Source organism: Panthera uncia, chromosome B4 (genome assembly GCF_023721935.1).
Source record: "Panthera uncia isolate 11264 chromosome B4, Puncia_PCG_1.0, whole genome shotgun sequence".
NCBI classification, from domain to species: domain Eukaryota; kingdom Metazoa; phylum Chordata; class Mammalia; order Carnivora; family Felidae; genus Panthera; species Panthera uncia.
Window position 1 is genome coordinate 71,338,851 of NC_064809.1, and position 25,467 is coordinate 71,364,317.

Genomic DNA, 25,467 nt, shown 5'->3' on the forward strand with positions numbered 1-25,467 from the left:
AGCCTGTCCTGGAGGGAGCAGAGGATTAATACCTCTTCTCCTTTTTCTCCTCCCCTTTCCTGCTGGCACCTCTCATTGGCTGAACCTAACTGGTAGCTAAAGGGTAAAGGAGCCTCGTGGACCCATCTGTAAAGGGCAGCTCTTAACAGACAGAGCAGAGTGGAGAAGGATGGAGGGTGGATGTGGAGGAGCAAACACAGTTGGACCAGAGTTGTGCTTTCGCTGAATGAGTGCACTGGACTAAGAGAGGGGCACGTGAGTCAAGCCAATATGCAAGGGAGTGATTTTAAGAGTTGCCTATGGAATTCAGATGGGTAAAGAGGGAAAGGAGGACATCAAGGGCATGAGGAATGGTGAGAATACAGAGGAATTGCCATCAGTGAGAGTAAAAGATAGCTGGCCCCCAGGTAATAGAAGGAGTAAAGACAGGAAGTAAAGGTAGAAGGTAGGTGGCGTTCAAAAAGGTCAAAAGTGAGATCATGGAGGTATTGCAGGTATTGACAATGAGATGGTCTGGATATTGTGCTGTGAGTGAGTGGTTAGGGTAGGGTGAAAGACGAAGTCATCAAGGGTGGGGATGTCAAGGAACTAAGAGGTCAGACCTGGGATCTGGCGTTATATTGGCCACTGGGCTCAAGAGCTACTCCCAGACCACAGCTTGGTATTATCAGATATGACAGGGAGGTCCTCCTGTTGCTCTGCCTGCTTGCTGCCTCAACCAGTGTCACCTGTTTTTGCCTAAGTACTGGTTTCTAAGTTCCAACCAGTACCCTGTTTAGTACTCTGGTCCCTTCTTGGAGACTTGCCCTGAAGTCCAGGACAGTTGACTCTGGCTCTGTTTTCTTTGGAAAGTTTCCTGGCCAATGCCCATAGTTGTCCTGACCTGGGAATCACTTCTGATTTCCTGTTGTAGAGTTGCACCACTAGGAGGAACCTAGCCACTTTCCTCTTGGACTCCGTAGCTTTGACAGATAGCTGATCATGACTGAAACTGGTACAACACTCCTTCTGGGCCTCCCTCACCTCCCCAAACCTTCAGAGTCAATTTTGGCAGCTGGGTGCGTTCCCTCAAGAGCCTATCCTCACGCAGAACCTCTTAACCTCCCTGCCTGTTCAGAATGCTACCAGGCCATTTTATAACTTGAGTCAGATGACTGAGTTATGAAATACTACCAAAGGGGGGATCTATAAATGGACACAGGAAAAATGGCAGGTACTGAACACATAACAGTCTTTTTCAGAGGAATCCTAGATCCAACTCCAAATCCTCCATACCTAGAAATCTTTCTCATAAATATTTTGATCACATAACATTTCTTTAGTCCATGGCTAAAAATTAAGCACTATGTGAAACCGTTCTGGTAAAGGAAAATCATATGAGTTATATGTAAAGCACGTAATATAAAGCAGAAATAGCTTACCAAATGTACTATAGATTTTCAGATCTAGAATAATGATAATGCTAAAAAGAAAAAAAAATGTCAGTGATAATTTGACAATGCTGGGAATGAGGTGCTTCTAACTGACATAATAAAACAAAGCACCTGGAGTCTGCTAATAATCAGAAATAAGGACAGAAAAATACTCAGTTTAAAATAGTGACAAGGACTATAAAATTCTTAGGAATTAACTTTTTTAAAAAGGAAGGTACAGGACCTATATGAGGCAGACTAGAAAATCCTGCTGAAAGATATAAAATAAGATTCACATGAATTGGGAGATATTTTTGTTCTGGATGGGAGGGAGACTTACTATAAGAAAAATGTCTATTCTTCCCAAATAAATAAGAGTCAAGTATTGGCATTCCAGCTTGAATCCCAGTAAGTTTTTAAAAAGCTGGGCAAAATAATTTAGAGTGAAAATAGAATCTAAAAGTGACCAATAATGTTTTATTTTTTTCTTTCTTTTTAAATATTTTTAATGTTTATTTATTTTTGAGAGAGAGTGCGCTAGAGTGAGAGCAGGGGAGGGGCAGAGAGAGAGGGAGATACAGAATCTGAAATAGGCTCCAGGCTCCAAGCTGTCAGCACAGAGCCCAAAGCTGGGCTTGAACTCACAGACTGAGAGATAATGAACTGAGCCAAAGTCGGACACTAAATCGACTGAGCCACCCAGGCGCCCCATCCAATAATGTTTTTAAAAGAAGGACTGAGGGGGCATGCCTCACTGGTTATTAAAATACTATATGAAACAACTGTGACTGTAGTTAACACTGTATTGTGTAATTAAAATTTGCTAAGAGAGTAGAAATTAAATATTCTCAACAACAACAAAAAGATAAATATGTGAGTTGATGGTTGTGTTAATTAACTAGATGGGAGGACCCCTTGCACAAAGTATATACGTATCAAATTATCATGTCATACACTTTAAATATCCTACCATTTTGTCAATTACAACACAATAAAGAGGGGCACCTGGGTGGCTCAGGCGGTTAAGTGTCCCAACTCTTGGTTTTGGCTCAGGTCATGATCTCATGGTTCCTAAGATCGAGCCCTGTGTTGGGGGCTCAGCACTGACAGCACAAAACCTGCCTTCAGTTCTCTCTCCCTCTCCCTCTCTCTCTGCCCCTCCCCTAGTTGTGCTCTCTTTCTCTTGATATAAATAAACAGACATTAAAAAAAAAAAGTACATTAAGTCAATTGAAAACCAAAAAATAAAAATTAAAAAAAGACTGTAATTCAGAAAGTTTTAGCACAGGACTACAAACATTGATAGGAAGAATAGAGTCCAGAAACAGATCCAAATACAGGAACTTCATAAAAAATGGACAAATCGTGGTTTATATAATAAGTGGTGCTGAGTTCATTACATATTCATCTATAAGAAAAGTTCTAGTCCCACCTCACATACACAAATATACTACAGATGGATTAAAACCTTGACTATTATAAATAAAATGATAAACATGTTAAATGGAATTAGGAGGATATGTTTATTACTACTAAGAGAGAATTTCTTATAAAGACTATAAATATAGAAACAGGAAAACCAAAACCCATACAATAAAGGTAGCTTTATTTGACTGTGTGAAAGCAAAAAAAAAAAAAAAAAAGGATTCCAGATATCATAAAGTCCCAAAACAAACATGATAGACTGGGGAGAAATTATTATTTTACAACACATGCTGTGAACAAAGCATTCCTTTGTCCCTTTTACACAAATTAATAAGAAAAAGACAAACAATCCTATTGGACAATGGATAAAGAATTTGAATAGGCATTTCATAAGAAAGGAAATGAAAATGGCAATGAATAGGGGGACCTGAGTGGCTCAGTCGTTTAAGTATATGCTTGATTTCCACACAGGTCCTGATTTCATGGTTTGTGGGATGGAGCCCTGCATTGGGATCTGTACTGACAGGTCAGACCTTGCTTGGGATTTCTCTCTCCCTCTGTCTCTGCCCCTCCCCTTGGTCATGCACCCTTTTTCAAAATGGAAAGGTAAACTTTAAAAAAAAAATTAAAAAATGGCAATAAATATATGGGGACAATGATCAATTTCATTGGTAGTTTAGCAATTTAAAATAAAATAAAAGCAATATCCCATTTTTTGGTCATCACTTGACAAAAACTTTCAAAGTGGCACAACTTCCATTTCTAGTGAAGAGGCCGAAAAAGGGGCAGATTGTATATGATTTGTGGGTGTGTGGATTACTACTAATAGTTTAGAAAGCAATTTGGTAATTTCTATTAAAATTCAGTAACAGACCTTTTGGTCCAGCAATCTTAGCTTTGGGATTTTTATCCTAGAGAAATAATACACCAATTTATAAGGTCCTACAGTCATGGATATTTATTGTAGCATATATACTGTAAAAGTCTTATGTCTATCATAGGAAAAAGATTGAAAAAATACACATCCCTGGCTAATTCATACCAGGGAATGCTAATGTACCTATTCATAGAAGGAGTTTAATCTGTAGGTACTGTGTTGGAGAGATATCCAAGATCTATTGTTAAATGGGGAACAAACTAGATAATTTGCTTAGCATTTACATTATGATGTATACTATTGTGAGTTTCTGTTCCTATTTTAATTAAGTCAGTTAATCCTCACAGCAATTCTCTGGAGAGGTTCTGTTATTACTTCCATTTTACAAAGGCAAAATCAGGCATTAAGATACTAAAGTAACATGTCTGAGCTTGCAGATCTGATAAATTTGAATCCACGCAGTCTGACTTCAGAATCCGTGTGTCCAACCACCATGCTGAAAGTCATATTTTGGATGTTTAGTATATCAATCTAGTGTTCCAAAAGGAAACAAACAAAGCCAGTCCTACATCTATGTACATCTGTATGAGCATAGGGAATAAAGGTGATAATTTTGGCTACCTCAAGGTGTGGGATTATGAGAAGATTATTACCCATTTAAAAATTTTGAGTTGATTTGATTTATTTTTCTTTAGAGAGAGATAAAAACAGTGTGCACCCATAAGTGAGCATGAGCAGGGAAGGGGCAGAGGAAGAGGGAGAGAGAATCATTAACCATTTCTTTTTTATTTTATTTTATTTTATTTTATTTTATTTTATTTTATTTTATTTATTTAGAGAAAGAAAGAGGGCACAATCTGGGAAGGGGCAGAGAGAGAGGGAGACAGAGAATCCCAAGCAGACTCTGTCCTGTCAGCACAGAACCCTGTGCGGGCCTTCAACTCCTGAATTGTGAGATCATGACCTGAGCCAAAATCAAGAGTCAGACACTTGACTCAAAATCAAGAGTCATACTGAGCCACCCAGGCACCTGTCATTAACCATTTCTTAATACATCTCTGTAATGTTTGACTTGTTGCAAGGAGGGGTTTATAAGTTTTTAAAACCCTTATAAAGAAAAACATCTTAAAATTAAACTAAAAATTTTTAAAGGCTTTTAATTGCTATTTTGTACACTTGAAACTAATATAACACTGTACATTAACTAAGGGGAATTAAAATAAAAACTCAAAAAGAAAATTAAAAAGGGGAAGAAAAACAAATCTGGGAACATGATGTTGAATCCTGCATCTAATTATTCCACTTACAGAGGGAAAGTAACTTAATGTAAACCCTTTTATTTATGCATTCACTCATTCAACAAATATGTTTTGAACACCTACCCTGCTCCAGGTACTGGGGAATATAGCAGTGAAGAAAATAGACATAGACCCTGCTCTGACAGAGTTAAATTCTAGCTAGAAATATACAAATAAACAAGCTACCTAACACATTTCAGATGGAAATAAGGGTTCTAGCAACAAAAATAAAACAAAATAAGGAGTATTGGAAGTGAGGTATGAGTGAGTGCTGTAGGTAGGTGAGCTGCTGTCTGTTGTAGAATGGTCAGAGAAGGTCTTAGGGATAAGGTGGTATTTGGGAAGAGAACTGAAGGCAGTGAGGCTAACTGCCATGTGGATAACTGTGGGAATAGTGTGATAGGAGAAAGAACAGCAAGTGCAAATGCTCTGAGGTCAGTATGCTTGGTATATTCAGGGACTAAGAAGATCATTTTGGGGTAGGGGTGGTAGGGAGGAAGAGATCATGGGAAAACCATGTAAATAAAGGATTTAGCTTTTTCTGTGAGTGGTATGGGAAGCCAATTGGAGGATGTCGAACAGATAATGACATGATGTGACTTACTAACCAATGATGGATATTAGTTGGTCATTTCAAATTTGAAGGTAGTACAGTATTTGCCATTTGCACACACAAATGCTGCAGTGATTGTCTCCTGAGAGCATTATTTGAAAAGAGAATTTTCAAATGGCCTGGGAATGTTTTCAGGGAAGTCTGAGAGGGCAACCAGGTGGGATCCCAGAGAGCGATTAGAAATCCCACCCTCATTGGAATGGACCCTGCTTGACAGAATGTGCTGTCCTGTGGCTTGTTTTGTGGTTATCCCATTCAGAGAAAGAATCTTGGAAAATTGATAAGGACATTTTATTCCAGAAGGAGGATTGTTTGTTTGTTTGTTTGTTTGACTTTCAGCAAAGGTGAGATGGCTTCACAGGACTTACCTAAGGCCTGAATTCTTCCCCCCAAAACGAAAACAAAACAAATAAAACCCCCAGGATTTTGATTGGTCAAGAAAGCTCACAAAAATATGGGGGAAATGATTATTTCAAATATGTTTTACACACTGTAGGCCCAGGCAAGCTTAGTGTCTTAGGTTGGGTTCCCCAGAAGCAAATCTTGAGGCTGATTTGTGTAGAAGTTATTTACTGGGGAGTGTTCCTAAGAAGAGCTACAAGAGTGGGGCTGGGAAGGGATGGAACTAAGCAAGGAAACATCTAGTATCAAGTCCGAGGTTCGGAAACAGGCACCATGGCACAGGAGAGTTCTGCAGACAGGAGGCACACCTCCATGTTGGCCCCATCAGGGCAAGTTTGCTGCACTATTTAGCTCACACATTAACATCAGTGACACCTTATGTCATCATTGGTCAAGTGCTGTAGGAAGGGAGGAAATGCTAAATCCTAGGCATACAGATCACAGAACGGACTCCACTGAAAATCTCTGAGAGGAAAGGTCCAGGATAAAGACATCATTTGACTGCCATAGGAGTCTTTGAAAACTATTAGTGGAAAGTATATTTCACTGTTTTCCTTTCATGCTCTTCCGAACCATCATGCTTCCACAGGAAAATAAACCTTTGCCTCAAACATCAACTTAGATGTTTGAAGAGTGAAAGCAAGATGCTTCTCTAGCAGAAAAGACAGCTTTTTTTTTAACTACTTAGAAGAGCTGTCTTTTCAAAAGGTATAGACGGTATATAATACTTTCTCTGATGCCCAATATCCAAGTTCATGTAGACTTGGTTGCCACTTGCCTGACTGAGGAAAAAGGCACCCACTAGTGGTCAAGAACCTATCCTGCTCTCAGACATGCTTTGTTTGGCTGCTTATGTTTAAAAATTGGAATTGCAATATTTGTCTGCATATATCTTGCCCCCAAAGAATGTATCAATTTATTCTGTGTTCGGAGTGTTCATATTATGAATAAAAGGCTGAGAATCAAAGATATAAAAGAAGCAATGCTGGTCTGGGTGGCTCAGTCGGTTAAGTGTCTGACTCTTGATTTTGGCTCAGGTCATGATCCCTCAGTCATGGGATTGAGCCCCAAGTGGTGCTCTATGCTGACAGCGTGGAGCCTGCTTGGGATTCTCTCTCTCTCTCTCTCTCTCTCTCTCTCTCTCTCTCTCTCTGTCTCTCTCTCTGAGCACATGTGTGTGTGTGTGCACACATGCTCTCTCTCAAATAAATTTTTAAAAAATCCTTTAAAAAAAAAATAACCTATGCTAGGGGACAGTGAGTATGGCAATATAAAATATCACAACAGAGATAGGAATTTCACATCCTTCGGATAGTTTCCTTAAAAAACATAATAAGCCAAAGGTAACACACAGCCAACCTGGAGTAAGATGGTGAAACCAATTTAAGGGGCATTTTGAGGAACTGATTGTCTATTGGCCTTTTAAAAGGGGTGATAGAATAAGATTGCTAAAGTGGATACTAAGTTTTTGAGGTTGTATTTCACTTGGACAAAATCATTTGCATCTCTATTAGACAAAAAACGAGAAGTAAACATTTAACATGCAAAGTACACATCCTAACATGTAATATTTACATAAAAACATATATGTAATTACGTTATTACATATTACAGACCACATATGTAAATATGTAATTACATATTACATTTAAGTATTACAATATGTAATATCACAACATATAGGTTTATCACAAAACCTGGGCCTTTAGTCAATAGTAAACAGTGCATCAAACAAAAGTACATTCCTCTAGGGGCGCCTGGGTGGCTCAGTCTGTTAAGGGTCCAACTTTGGCTCAGGGCAGGATCTCACAGCTGGTGAGTTCGAGCCCCACATTGGGTTCTGTGTTAACAACCTGGAGCCTGTTTCAGATTCTGTGTCTTCCTCTCTCTCTGCCCCTCCCCTGCTCATGCTCTCTATCTGTCTCTCAAAAATGAATAAATGTTAAAAAAAATAATAGTAAGTTAAAAAAAGTACATTCCTCTAGATGATTAAATAATGTATGGGTGGGATTGGTAAATAATGTCCTGGTCCAATATTATATCCTTCCTTTGTCTTATTTTTAAATTTGGGGGTAGTTTTTAAAACATTTCTGGCCATGCCCCTAGAGATTATAATTTAATTGGTCTGAAGAAGGAACCTGGCATAATTATTTTTTAAAAGCTATCCTAAATTCATAAAATACATAAAACCCTACCCACCACCATTTTGGAACTGGCTATGAAGAGCCAAGCTATGGATGAGCAAGGGATCTACCAACAAAAATTTTCTGATGCATAAGACCAGGAAATGTCTCCAGTTTCTATCTATGATATGGAGCTAAGCTAACTGGGAGTCTGAGTATGGAAAATAAGGGCTGGGGGCTGGGTTTATGTGGGGGGAATGTTAACATACGGACTGTCCTAGGGCTTATTAAGAGAAGAGATGAAGAAAAAGAATAAAGGACAACAGAAACAGTAGAAGAAAGACCGGAGTATGAATTGAGATAAAGAGAGAGGAAGAGAATCTGACAGTATATTGTTCACATATTTTTGTACCGTCTGAGTTAGAAAAATTCACAGACAGAATTGATAGGGCAAAAGTTAAGAGCATTTACAATATTAATAGATTTTGCCAAGTTTCTCTCCAAAAAAGTTGTAACAGTTTACACTCCCATTGGCCAAATATGAAAATAGATGTTTCTTAAATCCTTACCAGAACTATAAGAGCAACTGTTTTGATTTTTGCCAATATGAAAGGAATAATTTTAAAAGGCATACACAGATGTTCTAATTTTCATTGATTTGATATAAACTTTTTAAAATGTTTGTTTATTTTAGAGAGAGAGAGAGAGCAGGGGAGATACACAGAGAGAGGGAGACACAGAATCCAAAGCAGGCCCCAGGCTCTGAGCTGTCAGCACAGAGCCCGACATGGGGCTCAAACCCATGAGTGTGAGATCATGACCTGAGCTGAAGTTGGACATTTAACTAACTGAGCCACTCAGGTGCCCCCTCTAATTTCCGTCTGTTTACCTATGACTTAGACTGTTAGATTGAACATCTTTTCAAGTGTTTCTTTTTCTGTCAGCTTTTTATATCTGTGGATCCCATTTTTCTACTGGGAAAAAAAATTGCTTTTTTCTTAGTGATTTTTAAAACTTGATTTATTAAGGAGATTAGCTCTATGCTGTGTAGTCAAGGACTGTGTGGGCAGAACCTTAAGAAGCTTCTCAGTACTTCTTTTTGAAGACAATTTAGTCACTTTTAAACAAGGAAGACTCAACTGAATGGCCCTTCTTAAGTTCTATATAGGAGCCAAACTGGCAGGCATCACCCCTAGGGAAAGATGTAACTGGAACATTTTGTGGTTTAACTATGACTGTCCAAAACCACACATCCCTTGGTGTGTTGACACAGGAACTGTTGAAAGGGTCAGGCAAATTTGCAGAGGCACCAGGAAACCTCCTGGGAAGATAGTGTTGTATCTTCTACCCAATTCCTTCCCTTTTGAGTTTTACTAGTTTTCAAACCCCTCTTATAGATTGAGATGGTCTCAGAAGGGGCAGGAAACAGTCCTAAGAGTCTCAAAGGGAAACTCACCATAAGGAACATTTGGAATTAAGACCTGAGATCAATATCAGGTTTAAATGCCCATGGATTCCGAAAGGGGAAGAGTTGGCTCTGATACAGTGAGCAGCTCTAATTGGAGCCCCTTTTGAGCCAGATGGCCTGGAGGGCATGAACTGGGAGGAGATTTCTGGCAAACTGAGGAGCTATTCATTGCTTGAGCTCTCAAGGTGATAGCTACCATAGCACTGCATGGATTAAAACCATCCTTCCTCCTTCCTATGAGGTGATGGAAGGTGACCTGTGAGGGCACCATTGTTGCAGTAGACACATGTAACAAACTGTGCAGTGCTGGTGTTCAACAGTGACCCCATGTGACAGCAACAGAAGCTGCACTGCAGTGGGGAAAGGGGCCTGATGTGAACGGATTAAATTCACCAGTTCTCTTTTGCCTGGAATTTGGAAGCAGGCAACTCTGGGATCAAATGCCTCAAGGGTTTTTAGACAATTTAGAGGTAGGAATATCAAGAAAGAGATGTTGAATAATCTGGTCATTTGACCGAGGGAATATTTTGAATAATTTTGACCTTAAACTTGAGAGACGTCTTACCTAGTGCAGCATATGTGTGGTGAATGTGTTTCACCTCTAATCTGGGATTTTTGTTTTTGTTTTTGTTTTTGCATTTTGGCACTTTTATAATCGTAGAGAGTTTTAAAATATTTATTAGTTACTTCCTTTGTGACTCTTGTGTTTTGTACCAAGAAAGGTCTTCCCTTCTTCTAAGATTTTATATATATGAGATACAGAATGATAGTGCCAGGAAAATTGTGAAAGACCTTGAAATGAGTAAAAAAGATTACCGAATGATCTTTCAGTGGCACATTACCCGGCTTTTCAAGGTGATGTGGAAGAATACCTATGATAGAATGGATGCCCATTAATTATCATAGTATGTTAGCCATAGCATTCAGTCTCATTATCAAATAGGTTTCTGCTTCCTGAAACTTTGCCTGAAGTTCTGTAACTAACTACAGGCCAAAATCTGGTTCTCAAGCAAAGACAGACTCCCCCAGAATCTCATGGAGTTGGACTGTACCAAGTACATTAAATTATTGATGCTTCAAAGAGTAGACCCTTGGGTACAAGCTTGAGCAGCCACAGCTTCGACAACTTTAAGTCTGTACCTGTGGCAGAAGTGTGGACATCCAGGACTCTATTCCAGAAGCGGACAACTTGAGCAGAATGCTGAACCCAAGATCCCACGGAATAGAATTTCACAGGATGAAATGAGCTGATGAGGGAAATTTTATTGTGGTTGTGTTGAGGCTGTTTCAATGCTCTATTTTCTGTATATATGAGGAGGCCATTCCTCTTCTTATGAGATTTTTAATCTACAATCCAGTAGACTCAGCTTTTGTAAAGTGACATTAAAATTTTTTTCTGCCTCTCACTGAACTTCTTACCACTCCTAAATTAAAAAGCTCTGAGTTCCCTTACTTTTTCACAGCAATACACTTATTTGCATAGGTTCAACAAGAATATTTTCCTTTCTACTGGTACATAATTGGAAAAAATTGATGGTATAACCATGGCCTTTTTCGGAATGTCATTTTTGAGAATGATGCACATGTAATCAGTTATGTCCAACAACTCAAAGGAACAAAGGTTGATTTTACTTATGGAGCCAATGCCTACAAAACCATTCCAGGAAAACTGGCCTAGTACCGCCCTTAAAGGTGGTAAGAAGTAGGGGGGTACTTTTTTGAGGGACTCAAGTAGAGAGGAATTCACCCAAATTTACAGATACTGCAAGTGAAATATGGTAGAGTTTCTTGGGCTTGCTTCCCAAGTCTTGAGCTAGCAAACAATAGAAACTTTTAAAAGTGCAATTAGCTGTGGCTCCAGTAGCTGTTCAATACTGCATTGGCTCTCAGTTTTCAAAGCAAAACCAGGGAATCCTATATGATTAATTAATACTTGTTGCACCTATGAAAATGATCAGGCCAAACCAAATGAGTCCAGCCTTTTTTTATGACCAAAAATAATCTTTGGGATTTTTATGGTCACAAAAGGGGAAGTTGTTAGGAAAATTGGAGACTTTGAAAGGGGCAAAAAAAAAAAAATTACTGGGAATACTTTGATAGTATACCAGATATCTCTTCTGGGTTATCTGATTCTATACACATTTTGCTTTATTTTTTATTTTATTTTATTTTATTTTTTTTTGGCCTTTAAGTTATTTTATAGCCCTGTAAATTACAGAAAATTGATGTAGAAATGAGCATTGCCCAGAGAAGTAAAAGAATTCTGCTGGTGGAGATACAATTGATTTCACTGTGGAGGCCTGTTTTGCATCTATTAGCAAATTCATTTCAGCTCCTGATTGCTTATGTATGTGTCTGTTCTTTGAATTCTCCTTTGAACCATTTTGTTAAACATCTTGTTCCTTCATTAATAATGAGCTAAATAAAATTTCCAATACATGGCCGCTTTATGAGAGTCATAGATTTACACTTGTGAAAAGACATATTTAATGCATGTGTTGTGTTTAAAGTCTTAAATATATTTGAGCTCTTTAGATATAAGGGGTAAAACAGGGACCTAGATTTACTTTTCTTCTAAAAGCTAGTCCTTTTTTCAGTATTTATTGAGTAACCCTTACTTTCCCTATTGATTTAAAGGCCACTGTTCTGATGTCATTTGGGCCATTTATGTGCTATTATGATCCAGTCATTTATTTCCACATCAGTAAAAATCTGTTGTAAGTGCAGTAGCTTTATAATATGCTTTGATAATCTGACAGGTTATTTTGATGTTGCACTGAGCCCATAGAGGAAGAAGAGATTACCCTGCCAATTTGGATTAGTCTAAAATGTAAACCATTTAAAGATAAAACATTGGTATACAAAAAGTTGGCCCAGTTATTTGGGCCTCATAACTCCTTCCAGACTATCCTACTCAGACAGAATACAACTAGAGGTCCAGAAGGTAGGCGAACAGGTCTTCTGAGTTGCAGGGTTAGTAAACCCATAGTTTATTCCCTAGGGGAGGTAGAGAATAACTCTTACCCCAACAATTATATATAAAACAGAGCAGACTAGAACGGTAATGGCAGACATTCATGGATAGTGGAAGAAGTCAGAACTATCAAAACCACTAGTGGATTAGACCTTTTGATTTAGAACAAAACCTGCTCATGCACTCAATGGCCTTTTGGGTGTTCATACTTTTAACGACTGATTGAGTTTGAAAAGTAATAATTACTTACACCCTTTACCTTTGGAGTTTTGATCAATTAAGAGATAGAGACAAGAGGCTCATATGCATAAAAATATCAACTTTATTGTTAATGAAGCTAAATTGGAATGCACAGCTTGGACTCCTGTGCCCCAAATTTCCACCTTGAGATCCACATGTGCTCTGCAGAATTGGCTATCAACCAGGCAGCTCAGGGAGAGTCAAGAAGGGCCTCATACCCAGTCATATGAGGTTGTTTTTGCAGTAACCCTGTCCAAAAAAGGAATTTGGGTATCAGACTGGCCATGTTGCTGGTCTGATAAAACTTTCCTAAGATCATGGAGAGGAGGAGTCAGTGATGGACAAAGCAAAGGCCAGGCTGCAGAAGCTTTTCTCTTAATAGTTCCTGGAGAAATGGAAGTACTGATATAAGTTTCTGTTTTATGGTGGCTACAATATGAGTAGAGGAAGACTAAAGTCTCGATTACAACATACCACAGAAATTAATATTCATAAAGAAGAACCTGAGTTTAAAAAGAAAGAATTATGTTCAACCTACTCTGATTACAAGGAATGGAGAAATATGTAATGTTTCAGATCAGATAGATTTCTATCAGAAGTACTTTAAGTTTGGGGAGGTAAATATAAGCTCTCATGAACATACAGTGTTCTAGAACACTGACAAATGTGTGCAAATCTGTCTCCAACAACCAAATGCCCCCCATTTTAGTATTGCATCCCAAAAGAATGAAGGCAAGTTCAAAAATACTTTTAGTTCACATTTTTAATGTTTAAAAACTATGTTAACAGAACAATTATAGAACAGAACTTCTTATATTTCTTTATTTACACCACATCCTGGGGGGAAAATAAACTATTTGATTAACCATGAATAGCAAAATTTTGTGACTTGTGACATTCACTTCTATCACCCATCTGAAAGTCATTTACAAGTTTTTACATTAATAAAACTGTGCTGTGCTACATATATTGGACTTATATGAAGTCTAAAATACAACTGGACTCTGGAGAGTGGATTAAGTACCAATGATCAAGATTCAAATGTTTTGGGTAAAAATGGCTTCAGACAGTCTATGTTGGCGTCAACACTGAAAATGAAAGGCAGACATGCGAGATTTTCAAAAACTTGATAAAATGGTCCCCCCCCCCCCCCCCCGCCCCTTCAAATTCGTGTTCATAGTTAATGTGCAGATTTTTCCCCCCTTTCAAAGATCCCAAAGTTTGGGAAATGCAGCAATTCAATTTTGGAAAAAATTCTCCCCAACTTCTGTTTTTATAAACACTGTATAGTGGTATCAGTGTTAACAGTGAAAGAGCAGTATGAAGAAACAATTTGTCATTTTGAGTATATCTATATGACAATAACTTGGGTTTAAATATTCCTTATTTGTAGCTCAGAGGATTATCTCTTAAATAACTGAGCTTAATACCAGTATAAGAAATCAATACAGCTATTTCTCAGACATTTTGCTTTCTAAAACAATTAAGATTTTTAGATTCCAAGTTTACACTGAGAGAATAATGTTACCTGGGAGAAAATGTAAATCTGTCTAGTTCCCAAACAAAACCACTAATATCTAGGACAACATTTATTCTTGATATGTAGACTAGATTCTTGATATGCAGACTTCTATTTCAGTGTGGACCAACGACTGAAAAAATATACAGCCTCCTGTTTATTTACAACATATTTACATACAAACGAAGTACTTCCTACAATAAACCTCAGCTGCATAGATTCTTCCTTTTAAAAACACAAATTCAAACTTGTAGACAGCCAGGCCCAGTTCAAAGCCCTTCCTCTGAGAAAACCCTAAAGAAGGAGAGTGTCTGAGCCTTGTGAATGTTACAATTTTCAAGAACTTTCCCTTTTAGATTTAGTGATATTTTTCAGTTGTTAGCCACCCCATTCCCAATTTGTACCTGAAAGCCCTATGTCATCATAAATAATCCACTGTGTGTATTTTAGAGGAAGTGTGTTCTTCGCTAAAGGATTCTCAGATCTGCCATCCCTAAGGAAAACCATGTATTAGCATTGCTAAATGATATAGTCTGTACCTTCTTTGTTTTGAGAGCAGCTACAAGTTTACACAACCAGAATGGAGGAATTCTATTCTTAAAGCTTCCGCCCTTTCTAAGCCTCAAGCCATTTACATTGATAAACTGAGGGAAACTAATGGCTTTTGCTCTAAGGCATAAAATCAAATCTGATCTTATCATCAACTTCCTCCCCACTCCAATAAATATGCCCTTCAGCATTCCGATCTGTTGAAATGGAGCTGGGCTCTACATCCTTTTCTGAGCAGCTTGGAGATGCTTATGAAGTGCAGAACTTTCTAGAGAATTCAATTTAAAAGAGGGACAGAATGGGTCATTACACAACGCACACCAACACTGTGGAGAGCTTACTCATGACACGAATTCAGTATCCAAGAATGCATGTACAGAGTGTGTTTTCATTCTACACACACACACACACACACACACACACACACAAACACCTCACCTCCTTCGCAGCTTCAAAAAATGTAATCTTAGCGCGCCTCAGCCCAGATACCCCCGAGTGCAGGCAGCCTTCCTTTATGATTGTGCACCTGCACCGGCGTTTCCTAGGTAACATACTCTGAGGTAGGACTAATGGGGAGAACAAATGAAAGACAAAGTGACCTGGAGTGGTTCTCAAACTTGATGTGCATCAAGATTGCCCAAAGGGCTCATTCAAACCCAGACTGCTGAAGGCTTCCACCCTGACAACTTCTGATTTCATTAGTTCTGGGGTGGGGCCCAAGAACCTGCATTCTGACAAGGCCTCAGGTGATGCTGTCACTGCTGATCTGGGGGCCATACTTTGAGAACCACTGGCTTAGAGGCCTGAGTCCAACTCCAGAAAGAAGTCCGTTGCAGGGCAACTGTCTCACGTGTCCCCTGAGACACTGAGCAATCTTACCACAGCTCCTTGTCCACCCCCAGCCCCATGACCATCACCCATGTGCACCTTTCTCAACACGGTCTGGAAGTATAAAGAAGGAAGGTCAGCAGAGAGCTTTTTTACACCGATCTGATTACTAGGCAGTTAAACAATGGTTTGTTAGCACTAAACCCATTAAAAGTGCTGTGTGCTTCAACGACTGGCATATAGGAGAAGCGAGGCAGCAACATCCTCTTCTGTAATGGGCAGGGAAGGAGACAAACGATAGGAGCAACAGGTCCTACGAACAGAAGAGTCAGGCCAAGCCTGAGAACTCCAGGCAAAAGAAAGGATAGCAGGGGAGGCACGTCCCTGGTGGTTTCCAGCCCACAAGAGGTCCCCTCATCCTCCTTCATCCTCCTTCTACCACCAGACTCTCTGGTGGCCCTGGATTTATTCTCCTCCTCCTGTGCTGGACACCCTGCTTCAGGCCACTGTGGTCACCACTAACTGGTGGTGGCTCTACCCCCACCATCCAGCAGCTGGTGTGTGGCTGGCGTGGGCAGTCCAGACTTCATTCACAGGAATGACATATTCTTGGCAACTCTGAACAAATACCCCTTAGAAACAATATTATTTTTGGTGGTTAGGCTTTTTAGCAATCATGTTACATTATCCTATTCTGCTAAACCATGGGTCTGATCATCTTTCCTAGCTGCTCTGGGAGCCTAAACAACATGTATAACATAGTTCCTGGAGGAAAATACATTCTGGCTTGCAAACAACCAACTAACAGGGCTTTGTAACATGATCTGCTTATAAATTGGGGACAGCCCGTGTTTAACAAGACTAGATTTCTTTCCTGTACACAGTTTACTACTCCACTCCCAGTAAGTAACGTTAAGTAAATTAGGGATTTACAGTATATTGTGTTATAAGAACTAGAGAACAGTTCTAAATCCAAAGTATGAAACTGGCACTGTTCACTAGTGTTAAGGTTCTATCTACCAAAGGAAAACGTGCTGCTCCCAATGGCTAAGGTATAATATTCTTTAGTCTACTAATTTAGCAGAAAAAACTTCTATAGCACTTGACTGTTGTTTAAATTCTACCTAACATCTGTGATACATGTATTTTTGGCTACCAGTTCACTATTCTGAACAAGAATTATTGCAGTACATTGACAGCTAATCCCACACAAATGATGTAATTAATCAGCGGTATATAACAAATGAACAGTGGGGTCTATTATATTCAGTTGATAATGAACTTAGATCACACACAAAGATTTTAAAAACCCATGGTATCACAGACATCAACAACGTGCCTCCTCTAAATAAATATTTTAAATAATAATAAAAATTCCTTGTGCTGACACATAAAATCCAGAGATCCAAAAATACCACTACACATCCCAAGAGTTCATGATAATTTTCTAAACTGACTTTGTGAGTGTAAAATGAATTGTTATAAATTAATGAGGAAAATACAAAGTAGCCTAATATTGCTTGTAAACTAAACTATGTATTTTTTTATGGAGGGTCAGTCCACTACCTGGCTATTTCACTACTCGGTGCTCTAGACAAGCCTCCAAGGGCCAAAGGAGTTGCTTTGCTTTTCATCCAATATGGAAGATACTGCTGAAAGGGACAGAGGTGGCTGTGGATTTTACTAGGTTAGGTATTCATGTATAGGTAGGCATTCATATCTAATTACCTGGACTCTGTCTGACCTAATGTGGATGTAATTCAGAAGCATTACATTAAAAGCTATAATGATCCTACCAGGAAATGCAGGAAACAACCTTTCCTTCTCCCAAAGAGGATCACAACAAGGTACTTTGATGATGCCTTTTCTATGGGACATTAGTCTGTAAAGGGGGAGCGGACAGTTCCTGGTTACTCCCAGTGAATGGTGAGCAGAGGCCTTTGGGGATTTGAGTGAAGGAGGAACAGAACTCAGAGCTAAGTGCTTGGAAATCCTGCTAAGAGTCTGCAGTTAGATTCTGATCTCTGGATAAGAAATCCGTGCTCGGTGAACTTAGGTGTTTTGAGAAATTCAACCAGAATATAAATGAAATACAAATCCTGTTTCAAGAGACCAGCTCACAGAACACGAACATTTCTTACTGTGTGATATAGACTGTCCAATCACAGGTGATTGTCCAGCTTAGGGAACATGTGGTTCTAGGTTTCCTTACTTTCCCCCAACTTTCCAAGCTGTGTGACTTGTCCCCAACTCTCTTCTTTTTCAGTCTCTGTGGATTTTCCCTCTACCCTGTTTAGGGGACAGTGGGGCTGGGGTAAGAGTGTGAGGCAACTCTGTCCTCTGTGTGGGTCACGTCAGGCAGGCAGTAATGGCCCACTCCTTGGTTAGGGACAAGAAGAAGAAACAGCACAGGCACCAGAGTCCCCATCTGAGGGAAGCAAGGTACACTGATTTTGTCACAAGTTCTTCTCAAAGGCTATTTCTGAGGGTGCTATGTTTCTTTTCTTTTTTTCTTTTTTTTTTTTTTTCAAGACTCTGGGTGGATTGTTAATGGAGAAGAAATAGGAATGAGGCTTATATTTAAGGTACAAAAATCTTGTATTTGTAATAACCTAAATTTATAGATATAAAACAAGTCTTTTAAAGACCCCCCTAAAGTACCCAATATAAAACAGGAATTACTTCTCTTAGATCGTCCTTGGCTAGATACACATTATTCCCTGTGCAAAAAGCTGGTGGACATGAGTAAAAGCTGCTGGGTTCATAATTTAAGAAAATGTTTTTTCTCCTTTCAACAATACAGGTGTAGGGTTGAAGGCTATTTTTTTCAGAGGAATATTTTCTTAAGCATTTTGGATACTCTTGCTTCTCAATTTATTACAAAGGTGTCATGGGTCTCCCTCAGTGGAAGGTGACTCAGCTCAGAGTAACTTTGACACAATTTGCCAAGAGGGAAACAAAACTTCACTTGCTAGGTAACCCAAATGTGTGGTTTAATATGTTTACCAAGGTAAGAAGTCATTCTCACCCCCTTCCCAGCTGAGAACATTCATTGGAGAATGTCTCTACATAAAGCAGGATGTAGTACCAATGAGGCCACTGGACTGCTAGAGCCCCCGGCTGCCGGGTGATCAGAGCCACCTCAAATATTGGGCAGGTTCTGATCCAGCAATGGCACACACCCTGTCACTCTCTTACAAGTATCCCTGTGTGCTATGTTAACCAAAGTAGGCAAAATACTTATGAAACCATTTTTTTTTTCTGTAAAGCAAAATAACTATATACAATTCAAGATTCTTTTCTAAAAAGGTACAGATGATGTGAGTGGAACATCGGCAGGAAAATTATTACAGAATCTGGATGTGTAATAAATAAACATGATTGACGATCATGTTTTCAAAGTTTTAAGGGACCAGGAAGTAACAAAAAAATAGAGTTAGAAGAGTGAAAAATAACTGTGAAGAGCACGGAGATACACAATTGCATGAAACTTAAAAAAAAAAAAAATATCCACAATCCTTAAATTGATCTGAAATCTTAGAGGGACTGGAACCATTATAGAAACTGGTTTCTGTTTTGCTACCAAAATGTTATTCCATTTTAAGTATCTTGTGAATTTCTGTTTGCTTCTGTAAACTTGCAAAAGAAGTGATGAAGACTGCTGATGTGGGGTGACATGGCCGAGCAGCGGTCTGGAAATGTCTCCTGTCCTCAGCTGGTCTCAGTGGCCTTCGTCACTATTTGATGAGCAGGCCCAGTCATAGATGACCAATGGGATGCTGACCAGGGAAAACAACACCCCCAGGCCCAAGAAGAGGGCAGCCTGGAGCAACACAAAGGCAAGGGTTATTTTCAGTGAAGCCAACCACATACACCTGGGAAAAAAAGAGAAATGCCTTCCCTCTCTTTTTGTGTCCCCTTGTATTTGGGGTTTGTTACAGCCATTGCTGACCTGTGAGAATCATTCCAAGGCTGTATGGATCTGATTCTCCAAGGATGGGGAAACAAGGACTAAGCTATGCAGGGCCATCCTCTCCATTCTAGTTCTTTGACTTCATGGTCACCTCAGAATGAATCCATTCTGTAACGCACTGGGTATCCTTACAGTTTCTTTCAAACTCAGACTACAACTAAAAGGGAAAAATGGCCTTTAACACCATACAGGTCATTTTGTTGCTTTTTACCAACCAACCTAGGTTATCGCTGGCAGGCAAACATTTCTGTTTGAAAAAGTGGGGGGGAAAGATATGTAAGAGCAAAGTAGATTTGATCAAGTGAAATAGGAAATGAGTATCCACAACTAAGTTATTTTAAGGGTTGAGGAAGGCCAGCGTGGGGATAGGTTGCTAAATCCAGAATCTGAAGAACGTGAGGTTAGAAATTGCTTGGCCTTAAAAGTGTCCAATGAGAGCTTTGCAGGGAGAAGGATAAAGCAACAGAAGAGCCAAGGGGCTGGACTGGAGCCTGGAGGACAGAGCTAAGGAAGGGAAGGAGAAAAGGTGAATGGTGGAGTTGTACAGACTTTACCGTCAGAGAGCTGGTCTGACTCCCAGTGGGGCCCCACATGGACAGGATCCCTTGTCTAATGCTATCTGGTAGATCCTATGACCAGCTTTAACATGGGAGCAGGGTTGGGGAGGCCCAGCGAATTCATGGGCAACAGGCCTCTACCATTTTCTGATTTAATCTGAGTATATTTTACTGCTGCGCCAAAGTGACTGCTCCTTCTCTGTCCTTGTGAAACCCCTACTGGGAAGGTTTAGAAGGGTTTGGGACTTGCGGCTTCAGGGATAATCCTGTTGGGGAGGTAGGTGCTGTATCAGCATCAGTGCTGCCTCTCCTAAATGTACAAGGATGATCCCTCCTGCCTACATCTCTGCTGACTCTGTAATACGTGCAGTTGGAGCGCTTACACTATTTGGGAGGGCAGCTGAGAAGCCTTCTCCGAGGCCAAACAAAATGGTGCTCCAGAAGGTACTCATGTAGCAGCCACTTCACCCCTGCTTCCCTCACTGTCTCCCAAGTGCACCACCTCCAAGATGCCTTTGAACTTCACTAGACCTGGAAACAAGAATCCCAATATAGAAAGGTAGTTTCTGAATCCAGGTCTGTTGTTCCAAAGTATTTTTGTCAAATCATAAAAAGGCTCTTTAAGCTAACTCAGCCACCTTAATTAAGGTGTCCCTTGTTCCCTGGGTTGTCGGAAGGAGTTGCATGACTAGGAATTCTACAGAAAACAGTGGGCTACATGAAATCTTTGAGTCTCCTTCCCTTTCCTGTCTTGATAAAGACAAAGCATTGCCTTACAGAGAAACAGGATGACAGCTGGCCCTAACCCTAGCTCAGAGCAAAATCTAAGGCACAGTAAGAGTAACACATTTTGAGAGAATAGAGAAGATTCTGATGTGATATTTTAAATCTCCCAAAGGGGAAAACTATAGGACTGGTGTCCCCTTTTGAGGTCACTAACAGTAGGATTAGGTGGTGGAGATGGACTATTAATTTGGTAAATTTAAATGAAAAACTAATCAGAAAACTTAGAGTGGCCGGCATGAGACATACCCAAATTCTTTGAGTCCCTTTATCTCCATCCTGACTTGTGATTTTTAAATAAAGAGATGAAGGAAGAATGAAAATAAGCATATTAGCAGATGTAACTCCTGTAAAATAAGAAAAAAAAAAGTTTGAAGTTGTTACGGTGAAACTGTAGCATTCTAAGCAGCTGTTGTAGAATGAGGAGCATAAAATAAAGCCATACCTACGACTCCAAAAATATCCTTCATGGAGGGTATGAAGATCACCAACAAGTTGATAATAACCAAGAGTATGAAGGTAACCAAGACATGACGACATAAATTAAACTTTGTTTTCTTAGCCAGTTCAAATAAAGATGAACGAACCTACAGGATCAAAAAACAAAGATTCTGTGAGGGCCTCTGGCCTGGCAACCCTCACATTCTCAGCAGAAACGAACATACTGGTGCATGGGAATCTGTGAAGTGTTTTCTAAGACCTTGTGCAGTATTACAACCAGGGGTCTTGATTTCAGGCAGGTATTTTTATTTATAAATAGGTAGTTTTCTTTTGTGGGGAATAATTTCTGTGTGTGTGTGTTTTAAGTTTATTTATTTATTTTGAGATAGAGAGAGTAGGGGGAGGGGCAGAGAGAGAGGGAGAGGGTGTGAGCCTCATGAGGAGCTCAAACTCATGAACCATGAAGTCATGACCTGAGCCGAAATCAAGAGTCAGAAGCTTAATTGACTGAGTTACCCAGGGGCCCTGATAAATATATTTTTTTAATGTTTATTCATTTTTGAGAGACAGAGTGCAAGAGGGGGAGGGTCAGAGAGAGAGGAAGACACAGAATCTGACAGGCTCCAGGCTCTGAGCTGTCAGCACAGAGCCTGATGTGGGGCTTGAACCCATGAAGCATGAGATCATGACCTGAGCTGAAGCCAGACACTTAACCGACTGAGCCACCCAGGTGCCCCCCACTTTTTAAAAAAAATTTTTTAATGTTTATTTATTTTTGATAGAGAGACAGAGACAGAGACAGAGCACAAGTGGGGGAGAGGCCGAGAGAGAGAGAGAGAGAGAGAGAGAGAGAGAGAGAGAGAGAGAGACAGGGAGGGAGAGGTAGAATCCGAAGCAGGCTCCAGGCTCTGAGCTGTCAGCACAGAGCCCAACACAGGGCTCAAACTCACGAACCATGATGAGATCATGCATGACCTGAGCCGAAGTTGGACACTTAACCGACTGAGCCACCCAGGCACCCCTGGTAATTTCTGTTTTTATCTATGACTAAGTATTCTCTTCTGGTCCTTTTATGTTCTCTCATCATGGACAATCAAGATTCAAACATTCTATCTACATTTCTCTGTAAAGGAGGAACAGATTAATTAGAATTAAGATTCATTCCATCAAAGGCTACCCTATCTCACTGATCCTACTTTCTTTCTGAAGAGCCTCAACCGAGTCTCGGGGTCCTTTCCTGATACAGTTTCAGTGACACAGGATAGTTACCTGCAGCAGGCTTTCTCTGGAACAGCCTCCTTAACACAGAAGGAAAGGCAAGACCTCAACTTTTCTCATATTGCACCGAGGCCTTTTACTCACCGTGAAGAATAACACCGGCACTGTGAGGATGACAGCAACAATTACAGCCAGCCGCACTGTCAGGATGAGAATGTCATCTTTACTCTGGTACTTGTGAAGGAGGTCTGATTGCACATTTTCTAAACCGAGGAAAAGAGAGTATTAGAAAGAAAGCACATGGCCGAATGACAGTTTTTCTGAACATCAAAGAATTTATAAACTAAAGGGCAAGGAAAGCAATGTTCTGGGTGTTGAAATAACTATTAAAACAATTTATAAAGTTGAAAAGAAAAATCCCCGGTGTGAGACATGCTCCACCTGTCCATATGTAACTTCAAAAGGAATTTATAGTAATCACTAGAAAGAAGCTACACAGTGTCGGGATGCTTAATTTATACTAAATTCAACCTAGGTGTGAATTGGGATTAAAAATAACATACAGCTGAAGAACAAAACCCTTCTGGAGCACCTGAGTGGCTCAGTCAGTTAAGCGTCCGACTTTGGCTCAGCTCATGATCTTAGGGTTTGTGGGTTTGCGCCCCGTGTTGGGCTCTCTGCTCTCAGTGCAGAGCCCATGCCGGATCCTCTGTCTCCCTCTCTCTCTGCCCCTGCGTCACTCACACGCACTCCCTCTCTCTCAAAAATTAATATTTTAAAAAATGTTTTAAAATGCTTTAAAAACTCTTCTAATAATCTAGATTTTCCCTCCCTTGTTGCCATTCATCAAACAATGCTAAATTGCTGCAGTCTTGCTGAGGGGACTATAGGCTACATAGAGCGTTTTTCAAACCCTCCTCTTTTCACACAACTTCCAGTGGCCAAGCAACAGAGGTTGTAATGGAACTTCACCACAATCGGGAAGTAATTCTCTTTCATGTATGGTTTTCTTATTTAAAAAAAGTATTTAGCTTCTGTACCACTTTGAACTTTTTCTTAACTCTGAGCTTCTGAATGTTATTTCAAAGACAACGAAAGCTAGAATGAACCAATCTCAAGAGTCTGGGGGTGGGATTCCAATTCTATGCTGGGCCATAGACTGGCCTCAGTTTTGGAAAAAGGAGCCTAGGTTGTAATAAAAATCTCATTGGTTTTAATTTTCTTGATTCAAAACTCATAACCATCTAAAAATAGCTGAGCCTTTCGCTTTAACCTAAGAGTATGAAAGGGTTTGTATTCTACTTTATGTGGAAAAAGAAACGGATTTGCAAAGAAAACTCAAAGCTTGGACGAGATAACAGTGAGACTGTTCAACTAACATGAAGCTCTCCCTCCCTCCCTTTACCACCCCCTTTCCCAGGCCTGCAACTCTGCAGGAAACTTAGAAACACCATTTTTATGCAAAAATTTAATGTGGCATTTATGGATTCATCAGACAATGCTGTCTGCCACTGCTTGTGAAAATGGTAATAATACAACTATATAATCAAGGTAGCCTTTCTCTCCAGGCTGAATTAATCATCTCTAAACATGTTTAAATTTTGAGGCATTTGTGTTTATGAAAAAAAAATGCCCCAGAGAAATATTATTTAATAGAGAACAATGTGAAATATATGTATTCAAATTTAAATCAGGTCCCAAATTATAATAATAATGAAACATGTTAAATACAGCTGGAGGATAATTTGAATAGGAGAGGATGAAGACTTAGTAAAAGAAGGTAAACTATTCATACAAGGTCAATAAATTACAAATGAAATACAGTATATCTCTTTTTCAGGTTTCATTCCTTTTAACCTTCTCTGCCATTCCTTCAAATCTTTGCAGGGCTCCAAATTGCAGTGAACAGTCAGGCGTTTTATTTTTAATTAACACAAGTGTCAAGAGGGTAGCGCCCTGCTCTTTCTCACTTGCAAAATCTGTCTCTGTCTCTTTTCTATTAATGGAATCTGACCCAATTCGCAATAGCAATTAAGAAAGCCTCCTCTGGTATAGTTTTAAACTTTCCTCGGTAAAGGTGGAATACTTATAAAATGCAATTTCTTTTAAAGACAGTAGTAGGAGAAAAAAAATACAGTATCTTGTTTCAGTAATTATTCTACTGTGCAGTCTGCACAGATATATAAAGGAGTCATCACCATTTGTATCAGGAAAGACCAGCAAAATCAATGGGTAGATTTGTGGCTTTTTTGGGCTATCATGTTAAAAGTTATTTGGATACTAATTTTCGCTGATTTATTTACAAACACCTCTATTTATGTGCTAACAGAAGAAACTTACCATAGAATGTCAAGTAGCCAAAAATGGCAGTCAGGAAGTACATAACAAACATGGCGAAAAAGGAGATATTGGAAACCATCTGCATCTTTTTCTGTGATCGACTATGAACAAAGATAAAGGAATTTTAAAAATTAACAACCATGTTACTGAATTTAAGCACCAGTGTTAATACTGAAGAATAATAACAGCCTTCTATCAGGCTAGGACAGATCTGACCAGCTGAAATTACCTCCCTTTCCTGAACCCTCCCCTGCCCCCTGCAATTTCGCCAGCTTAGAATAACTTCTTTTATACCAAATGGGTATTGTGACAGAGAGATTCATGGAACTAACAATCCCTTGAGTGTTCTTCCCCATTCTTTTGAAAGAATATCAGGTTCTCATCTGAAGGGCAGAGAATATTTTTTAGTATTTGTTTTTGATATCTC

At 39.5% G+C, this 25,467-nt stretch overlaps 1 protein-coding gene across 3 annotated transcripts in view; it reads right to left on the reverse strand.

The window, feature by feature from the left end:
* Nucleotides 1-18,224: 18,224 nt before the first annotated feature.
* The window catches only part of SLC38A1 (solute carrier family 38 member 1), a 63,994-nt gene continuing 56,751 nt past the window's right edge, over nucleotides 18,225-25,467 (reverse strand). For all 3 annotated transcript variants that reach the window (XM_049627235.1, XM_049627236.1, XM_049627237.1), the window contains 5 exons: nucleotides 25,041-25,141; nucleotides 22,845-22,963; nucleotides 21,487-21,628; nucleotides 21,291-21,388; nucleotides 18,225-19,551 (listed from right to left, as the gene is read on the reverse strand). In XM_049627235.1, coding sequence (XP_049483192.1) covers nucleotides 19,450-19,551; nucleotides 21,291-21,388; nucleotides 21,487-21,628; nucleotides 22,845-22,963; nucleotides 25,041-25,141 — 562 coding nt within the window. In that variant the 3' untranslated portion in view covers nucleotides 18,225-19,449. The remainder of the gene's footprint in view (nucleotides 19,552-21,290; nucleotides 21,389-21,486; nucleotides 21,629-22,844; nucleotides 22,964-25,040; nucleotides 25,142-25,467) is intronic.